The 17,897-nt window shown below is 44.6% G+C and overlaps 1 protein-coding gene across 1 annotated transcript in view; it reads left to right on the top strand.

The window, feature by feature from the left end:
• Nucleotides 1-17,407, top strand: part of p2rx5 (purinergic receptor P2X, ligand-gated ion channel, 5) — a 146,503-nt gene extending 129,096 nt beyond the window's left edge. The window contains exons 10-12 of the mRNA XM_041197860.1: nucleotides 6,212-6,277; nucleotides 9,223-9,305; nucleotides 17,091-17,407. Coding sequence (XP_041053794.1) covers nucleotides 6,212-6,277; nucleotides 9,223-9,305; nucleotides 17,091-17,199 — 258 coding nt within the window. The 3' untranslated portion in view covers nucleotides 17,200-17,407. The remainder of the gene's footprint in view (nucleotides 1-6,211; nucleotides 6,278-9,222; nucleotides 9,306-17,090) is intronic.
• The last annotated feature ends 490 nt before the right edge of the window (nucleotides 17,408-17,897 follow it).

The raw sequence follows: 17,897 nt of genomic DNA, 5'->3' as shown, positions 1-17,897 counted from the left end.
TATTACTACTGAATTCAATGCATGTAGCTTGAAATAAAATATAAATTGCATAACAGTTGTGACAGCTGTTTCAAGTTTCCCTCTGGGATTTGAGCAGCTCAGCATTTACCATCTACTGAGCCATAACAAAACTGGGGGCTTTTTGCGGGATATATTTGAAATTGCTTGATTGGCTTGGGATTGGTGGATCTTAAGGGTACAAGTACGAGAAGCACTTTGAATTCAGGAGTTATGAGGTTTTTTTTAAGTGCTGAGACTGCAATATGGCTTTGGCAGTTGCTAAGACATTCCTGTGAGTTGAGATTATAACTTTGACTGGTTTATAAAAGTAATTTGTAGACCTATGTATGTGCTGAAAATCTTTTCTTTTATTAATGAATGTTAATTAAGTTTTTGTAAAAACCCTCTAAGTATTGGTGGACTTATTACTACTGAATTCAAGGCAAGCATCTCAGAATAAAATACAAATTGCAAAACAGTTGTGACAGCTGTTTCAAGTTTTCCTCTGGGATTTGCGCAGCTCAGCATTTTACCATCCGCTGTGCCATAACCGTTGGCAAGATGTAATGAGTGGCTTACCACAGGGATCAGTGCTGGGACCTCAACATTTTACAATTTATATAAATGATTTGGATGTAGGGATTGAAGGGATGGTTGCCAAAATTGCTGATGACACAGAGATAGCTAGAAAATTAAGTTGTGAAGAGGACATATGGAGGCTACAAACATTTATTGATGGGTTAAGTGAGCGGGCAAAGATCTAGCAGATGGAGTTTAATGTGAGAAAATATGAAATTGTCCATTTTGGCAGGAAGAATGAAAGAGAAGCATATTATCTAAATGGTGAGAGATTGCAGAGAAGGACAGACTAGGCTTGTATCCGCTGGAGTTTAGAAGAGTAAGAGGCAAGTTGATTGAAACATATAAGAGGGTCTTGACAGAGTGGATGTGGAGGGGATGTTTCCTCTTGTGGAAGAATCGAGAACTAGGGGGTCACTGTTTAAAATAAGGGCTCACCCTTTTAAAACAGAGATGGGAGGTAATTTTTTCACTCAGTGTCGTGAGTCTTTGGAACTCTCTTCCTGAAAAGGCAGTGGAAGCAGTGGCTAGGATTTTCCAGCCCCGTCGTGGGCGGGACCCGCTGCAGGCGAGGCGGTGCTCCAGCCAGAAGCCCATTGACTTGCGGCGGGATCGGAAGATCGTGGCAGCGGGCAGGTGCAGAAAATCCCACCAGGTGTCTTTGAATATTTTTAAGGCAGACTTGGATTGATTCGTGGTAAGCAAGGGGGTGATAGATTATTTGGGGTAGGTGGAAAGCATATTTCAGGTTACTATCAGCTCAGCCGTGATCTTATTAAATTTGGCGGAGCAGGCTTGAGGGGCTGAATGGCCTACTCCTGCTCCTTGTTTGTATGTTCATATAATTCCGCAGGTTTCAATGCTGCGGGACCCAGGTCTTGAAGAAAATGGCAGGGGTTCTGCTCCAGATGACTTCTGGCATGACTTGTGCCAATTGCCATGTTTTGAAGGTTGATGGACATCCTGTCTATGTGCTGGACATGTGCAGGGTGGATTGGGTTGTGTTGTTAGTTAGCACCTAATACTGATTTAGTATCCTACCTGCTATTTTGGATCTTGAAAGCCCTGTTAACACCCTCTCTTAACCACACACAGCTGAGCAAGCCTTCAGCTACACAAGGAACCCTCAAGAATATTATTTAAAGGCATCGCCATTCAAATTTCTGCAGAGTGCTTTTGACTATCTTTTTGCTGCTGCAGAATTAGTGGAAGTTTTGGGTTGGCAGAAGTTCTTTCAGTAAGAAGGGACTGATACTAGACTTTTGTTATGACTGGGGTAGTTTTAAAGGTCCCTGAGCACAACATTTGCTTCCAGTCATTATGTGATAGTTGCAGTTCTTCTTGGGCTGTAACTTTATGGTGAACTGGAACGGAGGCAGCAGAGAAAAGCAGCTGTTCACAGAGGGAGAAGGCTTTGCTGTCCTAAGGTATTTAGAGAGCACATTTCTGACCTCCACTTCAGCCAGGAGCAGAACCTGCGGTGGCTACGCCTCACCAAAAAGGTGGTTACAAAACTGTGCCATCTTCTCAAACCTGACCTGCAATCATAGAGTGGGCTGAGGATGGCACTGCCAGCTGTCAATGTCACGGTGGCCGTCAAATTCTACATCAGCCGATCTTACCAGGCTGGAGTCAGCACTATTAGCATATTGTAGTTTGCAGTTGCATCCAGGAGGTTACTGAGACCCCCATACCTAAGGAAAGGGAAATTTACCATCTGCTCGCTAAACAGAGAGAAGCAGGAGGAGTGGGCATGTGATTTTTGCCAGGATGGTGAGACTCCCAACAGTGCAGGAAACAAGTGGCCTTGTGGATGCTGCATTCCATTGGGGAGATACTCTATGACCACAAGGGGTTCCACTTCCTGAAGGTGTGCAGTTGCTGTGCGAGATCATCCAGACTATCATCATGTTGGTGAATTCCTGCTATTGTGGCAGCAGTCACAATGTTGCATCAGTCAGCTGTTCCTGTCATCTTTTAGCCACCATATTGAACCAGTGGGTGGCTGCTCAGAAATAGGGTTACCTGTTGTACATGTGCTAATGATTGACCTCCACTATTCGACCACATGCAAAAGCACTCCTACAATGAGAGTCATGCTGCAATGAGGAACATGATGGAGTAGACCACTGGCATTCTGATACATGGGTCACTTGGCTGGGGGTGGTTGGAGCCCCCCACAGAGTGTGTCTTCTAATTTGTGGTGGTCTGCTGTGTCCTCCACAATCTGGCAATCCTGAGACCACAGCCCTAGTCACCAGGGCTTTGATAACCACCTCAGGAGGTGAAAGAAGAGAAGGAGGAATAGGAGGATGAGGCAGGGAGAAGGCAGCAGGCGAACTTTAATTGGTACGAAAACAAAAAATGCTGGAAAAGCTCAGCAGGGCTGACAGCATCTGTGGAGAGAGAGAGACAGATTTCGAATCCATATGACTCTTCTTCAGATCTAAAGGGAGATAGAGATGTGGGGCAGGATCTTCCAGTCGGTGAGTGGGGGCAGGGCCCACTTGCCGACGTGCAAAATGATGTGGGATGATGTCGGGTGGAACTCCCAACGTCACCTTGTGTCATTTCCATTTTCAGATCGGTGGGGGCGCAGCCGAATCAGCTGCGCACCCGCCGACCTGTCAACAGCCTATTGAGGCCATTGAAAAACTGATTAAACCCATTAATGGACCTGCCTGTCCAACCTTAAGGTTGGTGGGCAGGCTGGGAGCCCTGGTGGGCTTCGATAAAAGCATGGAACCTCATCCGTGGGCAGAATGAGGTTTCATGAGAGTATTTAAAATTTTAATAAAGGTTTCAATAAAAGTTATGGACATGTCCCAGCTCACATGAGAGGACATGTCAGGGAAATTTTTCTATCATTTGTATTGAAAATTTTAATTTGGAGCTGATCTCCCTGAGGCTGCACTTAGCCTCAGGCAGATCTGTGAGCTTTGTCACACGCATGCATGAAAGAGCGCACTCCCAGCTGAGGGAATCCACCCACCTGCACGGAGAGCGTATAGTGCTTCCTGGCGGACATCACGCTGGGTGGGCCGTAATTGACCCACCGACGTAAAATGGCGGCATGCCCCTGATCGGGGGCGCCGATCAGAGGCACACCCGATTGGCCCACTCCCGCACTTCCCCGCCAGTGGGAGGATCATTTTTCCCGTGGTGGCATATATACAGATTTATGGGGGAACTGGTGACGCTGGATAGGTAGTGGTGAAGTAGAGATGGCAAAAGATGTCATGAACAAAAGGTCAAAGAGTTGTTAATGGTGGTGCTACTGGCTAAATGAGGTGCTGATGGTGACATTAAGAAAGCAAAATGTGATAATGGCCTGACCAGGGTAAGCACTCTGGAAAGTGACCCTAGTGGGGATAGGGTGGGGTGAAGGGACAGTGAAAAAAGATCAAAAATAGGCTAAAAGCTAAAAGACGGTCTGGGTCATGCTTGCAGACAGACCAAAGGTGTTCCGTAAAACGGTCACCCAGTCTGTGTTTGGTCTCTCCCAGACCTCCCTGTCGCTTGCCATTTCAACACACCACCCTGCTCTCATGCCCACATGACCGTCCTTGGCCTGCTGCAATATTCCAGTGAAGCCCAACGCAAACTGGAGGAACAGCACCTCATCTTCCAATTAGGCACTTTACCTCCTTCCGGACTTAACATTGAATTCAACAACTTCAGACCATGAACTCCGTCCTTCCCATCCCCATCCCCCTTTTTTCCATATTCATTTTTATTTTTTAAATTTTTATTTAATAGTTTGTTCCCCACTTATTTTCATTATTATTATTTTTAAAATGTATTTCCATTTTCATTCATTGTTTTATCCCCAGCTTTTAGCCTATTTTAGATCTTTCTTCCCACCACTGTCTCTTCACCCCACCCTATCCCCACCAGAGCCATCTGTCACTTTCCAGAGTGCTCACCCTGGTCCGGCCATTATCACATTTTGCTTTCTTAATGTCACCATTAGCACTTCATTTAGGCAGTACCATCACCATTAGCAATTCTTTTACGTTTTGTTCATGACATCTTTTGCCACCTCTCCTTTGCCTCTACCTATTGCTGGCCTTCTATCCAGCTTCACCTGTCTCACCCATTTAATCAGTATATATTTCACCACATCTCTACCTCCCTTTAGATCTGATGAAGAGTCATATGGCCTTGAAACGTTACCCCTGTCTCTCTCTCCACAGATGCTGTCAGACCTGCTGAGTTTTTCCAGCATTTGTTGTTTTCTTTTCAGATTTCTAGTGTCCGCAGTATTTTGCTGAACTTTAGTTGGTGCTAGCCTTGCATGAACCTGGGCCCTCTACTAAGCATGCAGCTCCTGAGCAGGGTTTTTAACGCTGGGCTGTCTGCCAGGATCAAGGAGATGAGCAGGCTGCAAGAAGTTTGCATCTGCCCGCGCTGCTTCCATCAATCATGGTTTAAACAAGTACCATGAGCTCCTCACCCTTTAATGGGCCTTATCAAATGTCTAGCACAGTTATTCCTATCAATCAAGACCTAACAGTTTCATTTCTCTTTCCAGTAAAAATGCTGTACAAATTGTTGAAATTTAAGTCAAATCACTGATTCTATGTTGATGCCATCAGTGAAGAGTATAACACGACATTCTGTGGAGATCAGAGTAACCTTGACAGCCAAACTTGCAGATTTCCAAATTTAACTGCATATGTGTGAATGCTGGAAGTTGGTGTCAGTTTTACCCAGTAATGATGGTGGCGCTGACAGTTTCATCATCATTACAAACATATGCGAACCATTATGCGGCCCATGAGCAATACACTTGCCTCACTGCCTGTAATAATAATCATGGTAATTATTTTTATTTCTATCAAGGATCTTGACTAGTGCAGGAATTGAATGTGAACATGCAAATGTAAGACAATACTATAGCTATCTGTTTTAGCGAAATCAACTTTTTAATTTTGGCTTTAGAGAATGTATAATAGGAATATGATATTGTCACACTTTAACACTTGGCTTACTAAAGTTTCAACTAATCTTTTTGTAATGTATTAAAGACCCATAGACTCATAGACATTTACAGCACAGAAGGAAGCCATTCAGCCCATCATGTCCACGCCGGTCAACAAAGTTCTGATTACACTAATCCCATTTTCCAGCACTTGGCCCATAGCCCTGGAGACTAGGGCAACGCAAGTGAATATCTAAATACTTCTTAAATGTTCCGAGAGTTTCTGACTCAACTACCCTTTCAGACAGTGAGTTCCAGACTCCCATCACCCTCTGGGTGAAAACAATTCTCCTCAACTCCCCTCTTAGCCTTCTACCTCTTACCTTAAATCTATGCCCCCTGGTTATTGACCCCTCTACTAATGGAAAAAGTGCCTTCCTATCCACCCTATCTTTGCCCTTCATAATCTTATACACCTCTATTAGGTCCCTTCTCAACCTTCGCTGCTCCAAGGAAAACAACCCCAGCCTGTCCAATCTTTTCTCATAGCTCGGACCCTCCAGCCCAGGCAGCATCCTGGTAAATCTCCTCTGCAACCTCTGTAGTGCAATCGCATCCTTCCTACAATGTGGTGACCAGAACTGTACACTGTTCTATGTATTGTACGTAAACTTTGTCTTAGATTTAAATGTTGTGATATTTTTGCAGGCTGGTAGATTTAGCATCATACCCACTGTGATAAATATCGGCTCTGGACTTGCACTGATGGGAGTGGTAAGTTCTGTTACTATTAATATTTGTAGGCGTGAATGACATTCCACTAGTTCTGGAGGTTGAGAATTATTTTTAGTCCAAAGTTTCTCCCTGATTTGTGCTGATTGAGGTAACAGGTGACAGCGCTGCAGAATAGTTGATGATAATTACTGGTTGTTGAACAAACATGGTCTTAGAGTCCAAGACTGTTTTGGTGAGATGTGCAATTTAGTACAGCACTCTGCGATTATCGTACTAAAAAAGAAATTGACTAGGCGATTGATCTTTTTAAGCATGAGTGATCTTTCTGGCGATTTGATTTTCATCCAAGTGCCATTTCCTGTTTTCTCCATACCTTCCAGTGTGTTCTTATTTTATTCACCTTGGAAGATTAAGTGTATCCTTCCAGGCTCTGAACCCTGGAGTTCCTGAGTTATTCAATTACTGCATAACATTGAGCCTGTTCTTGAAACAGCATTCCTGCCGCCCTAATTGTCTTGTGTTTTGGTGACCTTTGTAAGTGAGATTGCTAAATTGGCAGCATTTCCACCTTGCGCTCAGACTCTTCCTGTTTTCCAATAGATATTACAAAGTAAGACGAGGAAACTGTGAAATTACAATATTCTAAACAGAAAGAAACACAACATTTGGGCCAAATCTAAACCGATGCATTTTTTTAATTCACTTTTGCACTTCTCTCGTCAATTCTGACACAAAACATTCTTCAAATGCTAACAATTGTCTTCACCTCATTTTTCAAACATACAGAAGCGCACTCCCTACTAGGGCACTCTTTTCTTATAACTTTGCAATCAAAAGTGGGCATCTATCAGCAAATTTTCAGGCCAATATCTTTCCACATCTTAACTTCAGTTCTCTTTTCTTTTCCCAAAATTAAATGTGAATTCTGAAAGCTTCTTAGGCCCTAAGTAATATATATTAATCAGGCCTCTAACTGATTTAGAAGGTGTCCTGAACAACCCAGTGTTAGAAGGTATGGAGCGGGAAAACGTACTGCTCAATTTAACTCCCATTTTGCCGAGTTTCCACCGGTCAGGAGTTAAAATAATGATTCTAAATCGACTTCACTTTTAGCCCTGCCATCCCCACAAACTAATGATAATAAGATTTATCTGTGACTCCACTGTTGACTACATCTAAGAATTTACCAGTAGGACAAAACTCACAACATGCCCTGTTCTATTAATTTCCTAACCTCCCCAACCCAGTGTGGCCAAACTTCAAGATCACTCCCCAGCATTTTGTATGTCCAGGATCACTCCCTAGTGTCATATAAGCCCAATATCACTCCTCAATGAAGCTCTGCAACAGGTGGTTTGGGTAAACCCTTTGAAAAAATTGAGTCCTTTGAAAGTGTTATGACACGGTAAACGATGTGTGCCAGGCAGATCGAATCCATGAGGGAAACTTGATCCTGCTATCACAACGGTTTTGCAATTTGTATTTATTTCAAGATGCGTGCCCTGAATTCAGAATTAATAAGTCCACCAAGACTTGAGATTTTTTTAAAAACTAAAATTAAAATATTTATTAACAAAAGAGAAGATTTCAAGCACATATATAGGACTACAAATTACTACTATAACAACTCCTAAAATCCCCAATTAACCTGACTCCCACTTACATCCCCTTTAAGACAATGGCCCAAAGATAGAGTTTAGATTTTAAATAGATCCAGTAAATTAATGCAATACCCTGGACTTTCAAAGTGGCTTTCTCCAGCTTTGGCTTCTGTAGACAACAGATTTATGCACAAATAATGGAGGCTTCTCACACTTCTGTTAGCTCTTATAATGTCTTCTCCTGGCATATAGCCTCATTCCCCTTTGTACATATGTCTCCCTTTTTAATATGGACATTCCATTGTTTCCATATGGCTTTGGAACTTCTACCTTCCTCAAAATATAATCTTTTTATGTTGCTACTATTCTCATTAACCTCTTTAAAATTCAAATCCCCCTTCATCTATCTAAAAATGCAAATTCCCTTTACACCTTACATGCTAAGACCCCAACCATATTTACACATTAGTACATTATGCAGTCTGCTTGGCTACAAAATGTAATTAAATCACACACACAGCCAGGACAATGCAAACCCCCATAAACCTACTTTACAATTGACCAGAAAGATATTATGAAAATGATTATACCTTCATAAGAAAAGGGAGTTACCTACAAGGGACAAAAGTGCAGTGCAGTTTTAAGTGTAGTCAGTAACTCCTGCTGCCTGCTTTTTCAGTGCCAAACACTTATGGTGCTCCCAGTGTGGGGAGCTCCCCTGCTTCTCTTTGAAATAGTGCTTTAATATCTTTTACCTGAGAGGGCAGATGGGGCCTCAGTTTAATGTCTCATCCAAAAGGCAGCACCTCCAACAGTGCAGCACTCCCCCAGTGTCAGCCTTGACATTTATACTCAAGTTCGGGAGTGGAACTTGAAACTGGAACTCTGCAATTCAGAGATGAAAGTGCTACCAACTGAGCCGTGGCTGGCACTAAAAGCATAAGAGGAGGGCAATAGAAGAAAGTTTTAACACAACCATTAAAATAAGGAATATGTTATTGCATGCGGCTATTGAAGTTAAATTAATCACAACATCTAGAAGCGAATTAAACACACATTTTAAGAAAGAAAATATTAAAGAGTGTAGGGGAATGGGAATCCAGTAGATAGCTGTGAGGTGAAATCAGCACTATGACAGGGATCATGCAATGGAACCCCTTCCTTGTGGTGAAATAGCTGTAGTTCCAAATCTTGTTCCAGTGACATTGATGTCTGGACTCATTAGTAACCAGCAGTGCTGGAGGAATCTTCACAAGTAGGGGTGAATTCAACCTATTGGAGCTTAAGTTTCATTGATTATTTATAACCCAGGTTCATTGTTATTTTATAAATTTTATAAGTGCATAGATACATTGTATAAACATCTTTGCTTTGTATTTACAGGGTGCATTTATCTGTGACATCATTTTGCTGTATTTCATTAAGAAAAGCACATTTTACAGAGGGAAGAAGTATGAAGAAGTGAGGTGAGGAGAAGCCACAACATGTTACATGAGTTCTTTTTATTCTTGCATGGATGTGGAAGGGCTGGATTTAATGCAGCCCATTGCAGCAGGAAAATTGGTGGCCAAGCCACTTAACCATGGGAGAGGTGCCATGTCAGTCTCCGGGCAACAACAAAATCTCCCCCGATTAAGTAAGAGGGTGGAAGGGGCTGACACAGGATTCCTGACATCGCTGGCAGGATTAAGGCCCATTTGTGAACCAATTGATACCCATTATTCTTGAGCCCATTGCAATTTAATGGCTCAGGAATTAAATGGGGGCCGCATGGCTTTCCTATACAGTTGGAAGGCTGCCTAGCAAATCCTGTTGAGTTTTGCCAGTGCTCTCCTGTGGGAGGGGTCCGGATAGTCAGGCACTCTGTGCATGATAAAGGGACCTGGCATCGGGAAGGGCGGGGGGATGGTGGTGGTGCTTGCTCTGAAAACTACTCCTCTTACCCTTGTCTCCAATTCCTGTGAACCCCAACCTGCGATCTCCATCACTCACCTTTGGGGTTCCATGATGATCCTGGACCTCTGGTGGGTGCATTGATGGCAGCAGCCACTGCTCGGCTGGCCCTGGCGGCTATGAGAAGTTGCCAGCCTCTGACTGGCTGGCAGCTCTTGGTGGGCAGGCTTTCCACTGCTCGGGACCTCAGTCACGGGGAAGGCCCAACACTGGCCACTTGATTTAATCGGGCCTCCCCCCACAGAACTGATGGAAGTTCCCCACAGGTACTCCAGCTCCTGGGCAAGACCCCCATCAGGTTGACAACATCCCAACCAAAGTTATTGATAAGGTCAACATTTATTGCTCATCCCTAATTGCCCTTGAGGAGGTGCTGATGAGCCAGCAACAGTGAAGGAATGGCAATATTGTTCCATGTCAAGATCAGATCCCTGTTGGAGTTTAAGCTCTGCATGACCCTCCTCCTGCCCTCTTCATCTCACCCTATCAGCTATACTTCTATTTCTTTCTCCCTTAAATGCACCTGTGCAATTTGCCTCAACCTTTCCTTATGATGATGAGTTCCCACTCTGTGGGTAAAGAAGTTTATCCAAAATTCCCTACTAAATTTATTGGTGACGATATTATAATTATGACTTCTAATTTTGGGCCCCTGTGCAACTGGAAATGCCTTCTCTATACTTATCCTGTCAAACCCTTTCAAATCTTAAAGACCCCTATCAAGTCACCCCCTCAGCCTTCTCTTTTCTAGAAGGAAGAATCCCAACCTGTTCAAATTTTCCTTCTGGATGTAACCTCTCAGTTCTAGAATAATTTTGGTAAATAATTTTTTCACTTTCACCAGTATCTCTACAGCAGTTTTATAATGTGGAGACCAGAACTTTTCACAATATCCTCAGTGTGGCCTAACTGAAGCTCAACACAAGTTGAAAGCAACATAACTAAGGCAGAATGGCCAGCTTTTTTGAGGTCTGGGGGCTCGATCCTCACGTCACAGAATCACACAGTGCAGAAGAGGCCCTTCAACCCATTGTCTACACCAACATGTGAGAAACACCTGACCTACCTATCTAATCCCATTTACCAGCACTTGGCCCATAGCCTTAAATGTTATGATGTGGCAAGTGCTCATCCAGGTACTTTTTAAAGGATGTGAGGCAACCCGCCTCCAACACCCTCCCAGGCAGCGCATTCCAGACCGTCACCACCCTCTGGGTGAAAAAGTTTTTCCTCACATCCTCCCTAAACCTCCTGCTTCTCACCATGAACTTATGTCCCCTTGTGACTGGCCCTTCAACTAAAGGGAACAGCTGTTTCTTATCCACCCTGTCCATGCCCCTCATAATCTTGTGCACCTCGATCAGGTTGCCCCTCAGTCTTCTCTGTTCCAATAAAAACAACCCAAGTCTATCCTACTTCTCTTCATAATTTAAATGTTTCACCCCAGGCAACATCCTGGTGAATCTCCTCTGACCCCCTCCAGTGCAACCACATCCTTCCTACAATGTGGCGACCAGAACTGCACACAGTACTCCAGCTGTGGCCTCACCAAGGTTCTACACAACTCCAACATGACCTCCCTACTTTTGTAATCTATGCCTCGATTGATAAAGACAAGTGTCCCAAATGGCTTTTTCACCACCCCACTAACATGCCCCTCTGCCTTCAGACATCTATGGACACTCATGCCTTTGTTCCTCAGAACTTCCTAGTGCCATGCCGTTCATTGAATACTTCCTTGTCAAATTACTCCTTCCGAAGTGTATCACCAGGGTTAAATTCCATCTGCCACTTATCTACCCATTTGACCATCTTGCTGTAGCCCAAGACACTCAACCTCACTGTTAACCACCCAGCCAATCTTTGTGTCATCCACAAACTTACTAATCCTACCCCCCACATAGTCATCTATGTTGTTTATATAAATGATGAATATTAGGGGACCCAGCACAGATCCCTGTGGTACGCCACTGGACAAGGGCTAAAACAAGGTCAAGGTCATTGAGTTGCATTAGAAACACAAACCTCTACGAGCAGAAAATCCATACACAAAAATTGATGAATCCATTTTATTTAATTCTTTCCCCTCCTCCATTCTCATCCTCCTTCCACCCTCAACCTTCTCCCTTGAAGCTTGGTATTTAGGTGATTTTAGCCTCAACTCTTTCAAAATCCCAGGTCTGGAGGACGGCTCAAAACAAGTCCCAATTGATGCATCCTTGGTTCAAACATGGACAAAAGAGCTGAACTCCAGAGGTGAGGTGAGAGTGACTGCCCTTGATATCAAGGCAGCAATTGACCAAATGTGGAATCAAGTAGCTCTAGCAAAACTGGAGTCAATGGGAATCAAGGGAAAAACTCTCCGCTGGTTAGTGTCATACCTAACACAAAGGAAGATGATTGCGTTGTTGGAGGTCAATCATCTCAGTTCCAGGACATCACTGCAGCAGTTCCTTAGGGTAGTGTCCTTGGCCTCATCAAAGACCTTCCTTCCATCATAAGGTCATAAGTGGGGATGTTCGCTGATGATTGTACAATGTTCAGCACCATTTGTGACCCCTCAGATACTGAAGCAGTCCATGTCCAAATGCAGCAAGACCTGGACAATATCCAGGCTTGTGCTGACAAGTGGTGAGTAGCATCTGTGCCACACAAGTGCCAGGCCATGACCATCTCCAACAAGAGAGAATCTAACCATTGCCCATTGATGTTCAATGGCATTACCATCATTATCCCACTATCAACATCCTGGGGGTTACCATTGACCAGAAACTGAGCTATATTAGCCATATAAATACCGTGGCTACAAAAGCAGGCCAGAGGCTAGGAATCCTATGGTGAATAACTCACCTCCTGACTCCCCGAAACCTGTCCACTACCTACAAGGCACAAGTCATACTCCCCAGTGACTGGATGAGTGCAGCTTCAATAACTCCCAGGCTATGCAACAATATCTTCCTAATGGTGCTGCTACATCTTGGTGTTCCCTGGACATCTACAGGGGAGGTGGAGGCAGCCTGCTGAATTCTACGCACTGTCTGTGATGACCATGGTGACTGTCCTCTGGAGGGCCAAGACCCCGGCCTGATTTTGGGGTCCTGCTGTGTGGCAGTGGCACCCTCCTCGACTTGTGGATCTGGAGCTGCTGGGGTCACAGGCAGAGGGGAGTCGGGTGGGCTGGTCACTCCAGGAGTCACCTGGGTGGATGGCCCTGGGATGTGCACCTGCTGATCCTCCTCCCTATGGGTGCCCGTGGGCCCCTGGCCAGCTCCTTGAGGAGAAGGAGAAACTGGAGTGAGATCTAGCTGCCCCACACCCCTCTTGCATTGACACTGCTGGAGGCCAACTATGGCATCAGTGATGGAGTTCAGCCCGTACAGCAGTGCTGGACTGATATCCGGGTCCAAAGTCTCCTTGGCAGCCGCCATCCTGCCAGTGTTGACCTCAGTGCGTTGTAATGCCGGTGCTATCACCTCAGCCTGAAGGCAGACGGACTCCTCCATCATGCCTTGCAAACTGAGGAGTGCAGTGAACATCCCTTCCTGTTGTTCCTGCGTTTGCCTTTGCAGCTCCCGCAACTGAGGTATGACCAAGTCTAGAAGCTCCTCATCTGACTCAAACTCAGCAGATTCCTGGCCTCAAGTAATCCTCCAAGTGCTGGAAACCTGAGAAGTCCCTGCTTCTGCCTGCTGTGGATCAGGCTGTGATCAACAGATTTTTATTCCGGAATATTCTAGATCTAGGTCCCACTGAATTGTGTGTCTGCATTGGAGGGTGTGGGTGAGTGCTGTGAAGGGTGTTCAATGAGGGCGTCATCAGATTCTTCTGAGGTGTCTTCAGGGCTTGAGTCGAGAACCTAGGTCATGCACCCCCTCGGCTGTTTTCCAGATGTTCCTGCGAAAGCGAGGAGAGATAATTAGTGTATGGCAATGGCCTGTGGAACAGGACACATCAGTCACAGCGTGGTTGTCTGGTAGATGTTGCGCTGCTGGATCCTTACTTGGCTGAGCACCTCCAACTTCACCGGTGCACCATCAGGAACGGTCCAGATCGCTGCTGGCCAGCTGTATGGCTCTATTTTCAAAGTCTGTTAGAACCTTGATGTCAGGCATTCCTCCATCAGTTTGCGATATCTCCCTTTTGTTGTCCTGCGTGGATATAGTTGGAGAGAGTGTAAGCAGGATGCCTGCCAGGCCAGACGATAAGGATGCATGGCATGTGTGGATGGTGAGTGGTGCCATGGATGGGATGAGGACACGATCCGCAGGGCAGATGTAGGCGTGCGTGAGAGAATGAATGGTGATCTCCCTTGAACTGGCAGAGTGAGGGCCCTGTGGATGTGTGATGGGTTTGAGAGTGTGAGAATTGAGAGTGATGAGAAGAGTGACGTCCTGGCAGAACAGAGGAGATCATTCATCCTCTTGTGGCACTGGGTGATTGCCATCTTTTGCAGGGAGTTGTCACTGACCACCGTGCCACCGCCTTCCATGCTGGACTGGTACCCTTGTTTGCTGGTCTTCACCCAGACTGGGGGTACAGGACTTTGCAGTGGGCCCCCACTACATCTAATGGGTGCCCGAGGGAGGCAGAATGATTCCTAGCTTTGTATGCCATCAGTTCCCAACAGCTTCTTATCCCTTGGTGAGTGCTAACTCTGTGCAGAGGCACTCGTTAAACATGGCACCCAGACTATTGAAGGACTAATCAGAGGTCGCCCTGCCAGTGGCCCAGTTTGTTTCCTGGGAATGCATAATTAATGAGGCGGGAAGGCCGGGAAATGGAAGACACAGCACGACAAGCCACCATTGCGGCTGTCAGGTAAAACCTCCTTTTTCCCGTCCTCCACCGCACTTACTGCAAATCTGGGATGATTCTGCCCTATGTCCCCTGTTTTTTGACCCCCTCTGCTAGGGTAAGTAGGTCATCCCTATTTACTCTATCGAGATCCTCATTGTTTTGCATGAACATATGAATTAGGAGCAGGAGTAGGCCACTCAGCCCCTTGAGCCTGCTCCACCATTCAATAGGATTATGGCTGATATGATTGTAGGCTCAACTCCATGTTCCCACCTACCCTCGATAATCTTTCAGCCCCTTGCTTATCAAGCATCCATTTACCTCTGCCTTAAAAATATTCAAAGATCTTGAAAGGCTAGTATGCAGGTACAGCAAGTAATTAGAAAAGCGAATAGAATGTTGTCATTTATTGTGAGGGGAATTGATTTCAAAAGTAGGGAGGATATGCTTTAGTTATATAGGACACTGGTGAGACCACATCTGGAGTATTGTGTACAGTATTGGTCTCCTTAAGGAAAGATGTAACTGTGCTGGAAGCAGTTCAGAGAAGGTTTACTAGACTAAAACCAGGAATGGGCGGGTTGTCTTATGAGGAAAGATTGGACAGGTTTGGCTTGTATTCACTGGAATTTAGAAGAGGAAGTGGTGTCTTGACTGAAACCTTTAAGATCCTGAGGGATCTTGACAGGGTGGATGTGGAAAGGATGTTTCCTCTTGTGGGAGAATCTAGAACTAGGGGTCACTGCTTAAAAATAAGGGGTCGCTCATTTAAGACAGAGATGAGGAGAAATGTTTTCTCTCAGAGGGTCGTGAGTCTTTGGAACTCTCTTCCTCAAAAGGCAGTGGAAGCAGAGTCTTTGAATATTTTTAAGGCAGAGCTAGATAGATTCTTGATTAAAAAGGGGGTGAAAGGTTATCGGGGGTCAGCAAGAATGTGGGGTTGAGGTTACAATCAAATCAGCCATGATCTTATTGAATGTCAAACCCGAGGAGCTGAGTGGCCTACTCTTGCTCCCAATTCGTATGTTCAGGAAGAGATTGTCGAGCTTCTTGAGGGTTGTTGGAGCTGCACTCATCCAGGCAAGTGGAGAGTATTCCTTTACACTCCTGAATTGTGCCTTGTAGATGGCGGACAGACTTTGGGGAGTCAGGAGATGAGTTACGTGCTGCAGGACTCCTAGTCTCTGACCTGCTCTTATGGCCACAGTATTTACATGGCTAATACAGTTCAGTTTCTGGTCAATGGTAACCCCAGGATGTTAATGGTGGGGAATTCAGCATTGATAATGCCATTGAATGTCAAGGGGCAATGGTTAGATTGTCTCTTGTTGGTGATGATCATTGCCTGGCACATGTGTGGCACAAATGTTAATTGCCACTTGTCAGCCCAAGCCTGGATATTGTCCAGGTCTTGCTGCATTTGGACATGGACTACTTCAGTATCTGAGGAGTCATGAATGGTGCTGAACATTGTGCAATCATCAGTGAACATCCCCACTCTGACCTTGTGATGGAAGGAAGGTCATTGATGAAGCAACTGAAGATGGCTGGGCCGAGGACACTACCCTGAGGAACTCCTGCAGTGATATCCTGGAACTGAAATGATTGACCTCCAACAACCACAACCATCTTCCTTTGTGCTAGGTTAAATTTGTTTGTAGGATGTGGGCATCGCTGGCTAGGCCAACATTTATTGCCCATCCCTAATTACCCTTGAGAAGGCAGTGGTGAGCCACCTTCTTGAACCTCTGCAATCCATGTGGTGTGTGTACACCCACAGCGCTGTTAGAGAAGGTGTGCCAGGATTTTGTCCCAGTGACAGTGAAGGAACGGCGATGTATTTCCAAGTCAGGATGGTGGGTGGCTTGGAGGGAAACTTGCAGCTGGTGCTGTTGCCATGCATCTGCTGCCCTTGTCCTTCTAAATGGTAGTGGTCATGGGTTTGAAAGGTGCTGTAGAAGGAGCCTTGTTGAGTTTCTGCAGTGCATCTTGTAGATGGTACACACTGCTGCTACTGTGCGTCGGTGGTGGAGGGAGTGAATGTTTTTGGATGGGTTTTCAATCAATTGAACTACTAAGTCCTGGATGCTGTCGAGTTTCTTGAGTGTTGTTGGTGCTGCACTCATCCAGGCAAGTGGAGAGTATTCCATCACACTCCTGACTTGTGCCTTGTAGACTGTGAACAGGCTCAGGAGGTGAGTTACCACAGAATTCTCAGCTTCTGCCCTGTTCTTGTAGTCATAATATTTATGTGGCTAAATACTTTCTAGTTCTCTGATCTTAACATTACAAAGTTAGCATTACAATGTTAATCATTCCTTTGTAACAAAACACTATATTGTCCAAAGGGCTGCAAGCAGGATATTTGGTTAATGGAAGAAAACATTTCATTCTAACTTAATAACTTGTTTTGGGAGATTGCATTCAACCAGCATTTAATTCTGTTTTTATCCTTAACACTGAGACCTGGATGCATTTTTAATGCAATCTGTCATCCATAGCTATGATCATTCATCTGCGGAGGACGAAAAGTTGGAAGCAGAACGGATTGATGTAAAAGTAATGTCCGAAGGGAAAGTGACAGAAGAAATCACAAGAAATGAAAATTAAAGTCATCAGCAAAGTTTTGCAAAGCTAGCAACCACCAAACTCTAAAAGGATAGCCTCTCTGTAGCAATCAACTTGCCATGTCTGAAAACTTGAATCTAACTGCAACAAATTTTAAATGTATTTTGGGTCTAAAGTTTGCAGGTCCCTCAATATCAGGTGCAAGGGCATGGATCCTGAATCAAATCAATAGATTTTGTTTTTCCAATTAGTTACTTGTTTATGATTTTATTCAGCAAATGGTTTGTGCTTCTGGATCTTATTCTTGAACTTAGGCATTTACTAGTCACAAACATTCAAGATTCAATGATCCTAATATAAACTTGGATAGTAACAGTGTAAAGGACAGAGAGGGGAAAAGAGTTTTTGAAGTGTGTTCAGGAGAATTTTCATGATCAGTATTTTTCTGTCTCAAAGGAGAAGGAGGCATTGCTGGCTCTGTTTCTGGGGAATGAGATGGGTCCAGTGGATCAAGTGTCAGTCAGGGAACTTTAAGAGAACAGTGATCAAAGTATCATAAGGTTAATGTTATTTATGGAAATGGACAGAAGAACCAATCTAAAGTAAAAATACTAAATCGGATGACAGCTGGTTTCAGTGGGGTGAGAATGGATTTGGCCCAGGTAAATTGGAATCAAAGATTGGCAGACAAAACTGTAATGGAGCAATGGGCTACATTTAAAGAGGACATGGTTTGGGTA

Source organism: Carcharodon carcharias, chromosome 10 (genome assembly GCF_017639515.1).
Source record: "Carcharodon carcharias isolate sCarCar2 chromosome 10, sCarCar2.pri, whole genome shotgun sequence".
Lineage (NCBI taxonomy): Eukaryota > Metazoa > Chordata > Chondrichthyes > Lamniformes > Lamnidae > Carcharodon > Carcharodon carcharias.
The sequence above is the reverse complement of the archived record's forward strand: the minus strand, read 5'-3'. Positions and strand labels throughout refer to the sequence as shown.